At 44.5% G+C, this 4,463-nt stretch overlaps 1 protein-coding gene across 1 annotated transcript; it reads right to left on the minus strand.

The window, feature by feature from the left end:
* Positions 1–973: 973 nt before the first annotated feature.
* On the minus strand, positions 974–1,801 carry LOC133072716 (ankyrin repeat and SAM domain-containing protein 1A-like). Its single transcript, XM_061166276.1, has one exon. The coding sequence runs from the start codon at positions 1,649–1,651 to the stop codon at positions 974–976; it is 678 nt and encodes a 225-aa protein (XP_061022259.1). The 5' UTR covers positions 1,652–1,801.
* Between the last annotated feature and the right edge of the window lie 2,662 nt (positions 1,802–4,463).

The following is a 4,463-nucleotide window of genomic DNA, read 5'->3' on the forward strand; positions in this document are numbered from 1 at the left end:
CTAGCACCACAATTCAAAAGGATCTATTCTTCAGCACTCAGTCTTCTTTATGGTCCACTTCTCACATCCATACATGACTACTTGAGAAGCCATAGCTTTGGCTAGATGGACCTTTGTTGGCAAAGTGATGCTTTTTAATATGCTATCTAGGTTTGCCATAGCTCTCCTTCCAAGGAGCAAGCATCTTTTAATTTTGTAGCTGCAGTCACCATCCACAGTGATTTTGGAAACCAAGAAAATAAAATCTGTCTCTGTCAGAGTACTATAAGAACCATCATATAATTGTATAACAAATCTGGAAATGATCTGTTAACTGAATCATATCAATACATTTATATTATTTTATGATTATACTGAATGTGGCTAGTTCTAGGTATTTCCTCCCACAGAATAGCAATAACCTTATTACACTCCAAATAAGTAATCTTATTACTCTTGAGATGTTTTTACTCTAATGAAGAAGAAAAGGCATATGCAAAACATATGGCAACATGAGCAGTAGGGTTACATGATGAAAATGACAGTGAGAGGACCCATGAGGAGCGGGATCCAGCTCAAACTCCTGACATACCACGGGGACACCGCTTACTGCTCCTCACCGCAAGAGGCTGGGCTGGGCACACAGATCCCAAGCCTGCAGGTCACAGACTTTTTAGCAATTTGCTTTTGAGACTCCACTCTTAGCTTCAGTTTCTGGACTAAAAGTGAAGGAGTGAAGAAGACATGTTAGCATGTCAACATGTTTTCTGCTGGATTTTTTTTTTTTTTTTTTTTTTTTTTGAGCCAAGTGTTAAAAGTTAATTTTATAAAAAAAAAAAAACAAAAACAAAAACAAAATTTCTATTAAAAAAACGTTTTCTGGACAAGTCACTTCTAGGGCTTCTGGAGTCCCAGTCTCATCTGCTAGAGGCTGGAGGGCTGCTCGGCCCCGGGACAGGGCTCCCTCCACGAGACCTGGCGGCGGGCCGGGCCCTCAGCCGGGAGGAGTCCCGCGGGCGGAGGTGGGCCTGGGTCTCCAATGCAGGTGAGGCGGCGGTGGCGGGAGCCTGTGCTCCGCACGGCTGTTTCTGCAACACAGTCGGTTCCTCGGTGGCTCAGCTGCTGCTGAGGCTCCGCTTAGAATCTGGCTTGGGGTCCACGACCAGGAGACGCTGGCGTGGGACTGGGCGTTGGGGTTCGTGTCAGGTGGATCCAGCGCTGCCTGCCTCACGCCCACCCGGGGCTTCGGCACCGGCTTGGAAGATCTGGTCTCCATCACCTCAGTGGCAGAGGCCCCCATCGGCCTGGCCTTCTGGGCCTGCAGGGCCAGCTGGTAGGCCAGCTTGAACGCCTGGCCCAGCGTCAGGACGATCTCGTAGGTCAGGTTCACGTCCACAGTGCTGAAGACGTGGCAATAGTGGGGGCTGGTCTGCAGGTCCTTAGTGATGTAGGCGAAGGTACACAGGTCCTCTGGGTCCTGGGCGGCACGGGAAATGTTCCGGATCTCGTGCTCCGCGATGGTGTTCTTGTTGGAGGCGTCGATGAACTTGACCCCTTTGTACGTGATGGACAGGATGATGGTGGGGATCTTCTTCATGTGCTCCGTGGATTTCCGCATCTTGGAACAGGCGTCCTGTGTGGATTCTGTCCCTCGCAGATCTTTGAGCAACATGGAGCCCAGATAATTGGCTTCGTAACCGCAGGACTCGAAGATGAGTTTCTCTGGCTGGTGTTAACAGCTCTGCACAGGGGCATAGGGGGCGGCCAGGCTGGGGGGCCGGAGGGTCAGCTTGGCCTCTCGGTGCTCCTCCTGGGTTCTGAAGCGCTCCGCCCAAGAGGGCGCTGCAGGCTCGTGCAGCCTCCTGCCCGCGTCCGCAGGAGGCAGCAGCAGGTCAGCCGACCACCCGGCGCAGGAGTCCTCCTGGCTCAGCTGGGAAGACGTTTGTGATGCCTAAGCTCACTTATTTCCATCATAATTTCAACATGAATAAATGTACTCCCCATACTTTATTAGACATAATAATTCCAAATCACAAGCATTTAAGGTCTTATGACTTTAACAAGTAAGTTTTCCCTTTTGAAGCCAGGCTAGTGGGTAAGCTCACTCCCATGCTGATGCTGGTCTTGTGATATGAACTGTTCCTCCCAGGCATCGGGAGCCACTTCGCTCTTCTCTCTGGAGATGGGGAGAGTGAGAGCAGGGAACACAATATTCCCCTAGCACACACTTCCTAAGATTTTCATTTACTTATATGAAAGTCACAAATGCTGTCTCAGGAAGTATCACTTACTGAGCATCTATTTCTCAGGCCAATGTTAAATACAATTATTTAACACTTTATATGTATTTTCTCTAATTTTCATGACATTTCTTAAATGAACATCTGTTTAAGGATGGTAAACTGAGACTCATGGATGTTAGTTAATATAGGTATAAAATTCACTTAGCAGGAAAGGGCGAGAGCTGCAGTGCCCGAGTCTTGAAAGGCAGAGGCAATGTTTCCAAGCAGCAGTTAGCCAAGGAGAGTTTTCTCGGAAGATAAAGAAGCTTAAGCTGCATCTCCTCTTACTTTCACACCACTTCTCCAGTGCCCCAGGAAGCACCTTAGCACTAGACGTGATTCCATGGTCATATGTTTTTGTAAAAAGTGTGGACAGAAGATTTTCTTTCTCACAGTATGCTCACCTGCCTCCAAACTTTATAAGCTTTAGAATTCACAGGTCATGGATGTGCCTGTGCACCCCAGGGCTCCAGATCAGTCCCAGGAACACAAGCACACACACAGGTGTACACGTGGGCATACACACATATACACAGACATGTACATGTGCATGCACACATGGTAAACCCGGCCATAGGCTCTGAGCATCTAGGTCACTTGTAGTACAGCTCTACTCTCCTGTTATTACACTCAAAGAACTTCTTATTCAGACAGTGATCTCCAACCAAGCAATAAACAAGGGAAGAGGGTATGCAACCATACTAGAGTATTCAAGGGAAGTTTCTGGGTGTTCATATTATTTATAGATTGTACTCTTCTGTGGATTATTAATTGTTTGCAAATGCACTATTTTACATCATCTTATAATTAAGCAAGAATGGATAAGGAATATAACTAAATACTATATTTCTTGGTGGGTTAAACAACACAACTTTATAATATGATTCTGTAGGTCAGAAGTCCAGTGTGCATCTTGAATGGCTAAATTAAGGTGTTGGTGGGGCTGCATTTTTTCTGGGGGCTGTAGGAGAGTATCTGTTTTTTCCTTTCTGCTTCTAGAGGCTGCTCATATTTCCTGTCTTTTGATTCCCTCCTGTCAGGTCAAGCCCTTCTCCTACTTCCAGTCTTTTCTTCTTCCATTTGCTCATGTGATTAGACTGGGCCTACCCAGGTGATTCACAGTAGCCTCCTCACCTCAGGGTCCACGTCTGCAAAGTTCCATTTGCCGTGTCCAGTAGCGTATCTACACATAACAGGGATTAGAATGCGGATATCTTTGGCAAGGGGACTTAAGTACTTTTTTTTTTTAAGCAAGCATATTTCTTTTATATACTATAACTGTTCAAAATCATTTAATATAATTTAAATGAATATTCATTAAAACTAATGTTCTTTTTAACTACTATGGCAGCTCTATTCTAGGCATGGAATTTTTACTTTTAGTGTTAAACAATTGGTAAGTTAAATCAGTCTTTTACTTGGGTTGTGTTAATGAATGACTTTTAGGTGTGATCACCAGTTATTACAATTACAATCTCACAGCCTACATGTATGGTACTGAAAAGAGACACCTGCTCTAATATAAACCTCTATAATCAAACAAGAGGATGTGGGGCAGAGGGGCTTCCCAGATTAATAATTACTCTCCTGCGCTAAAGCACAATCATAAGAAACCTTACATTTTGTCTGGTAGAACCAAATTATCTCAATCTGAGACACCCTGAATATTCCCTCCACCATGGAATAGGTGACTATAGTTGACCTTTATCTCTCTTTAATATGTAGTTTCCATGTGGGAGAAAGAGGGCCATGGAGGGAATTCCTAATATACTGAAGATAAATATCCATCAGTTTTTCTTGAGAATTTTTTAGTTGCAGATCCCACAATCCCCTGCACATCTGACTCTTGCTCTATGAATCCCACTGCTATGCAGAGAGAGTATTACATGGGAGATATTAAGCCACCCTGGCTGATCCTGACAGTGTAGGATGACAAATAAAAACTAGAGTTGAAAAAGCCATCTGTTTTCCTTATATGACATCCTGCACAATATTTGTAATGAGATTAACATTATTCCTTCCAGTCTGAGTCAGGAGCATCCTTGCTTTATCTGCAAAGGTACTCCATTTAATTTGTTTTCCCTGTGATAGATGTGTTATTGGATTTAAGGCCATCTTGGGGAATCAGGTGTACATGCCCAGGGTAAAAGAGCAGTTTTAAGAATTATAAGTAGAATGTTACAGAAGTCATATATTTGCTGG

This window comes from Dama dama, chromosome 18 (genome assembly GCF_033118175.1).
Source record: "Dama dama isolate Ldn47 chromosome 18, ASM3311817v1, whole genome shotgun sequence".
In the NCBI taxonomy this organism is placed as follows: domain Eukaryota; kingdom Metazoa; phylum Chordata; class Mammalia; order Artiodactyla; family Cervidae; genus Dama; species Dama dama.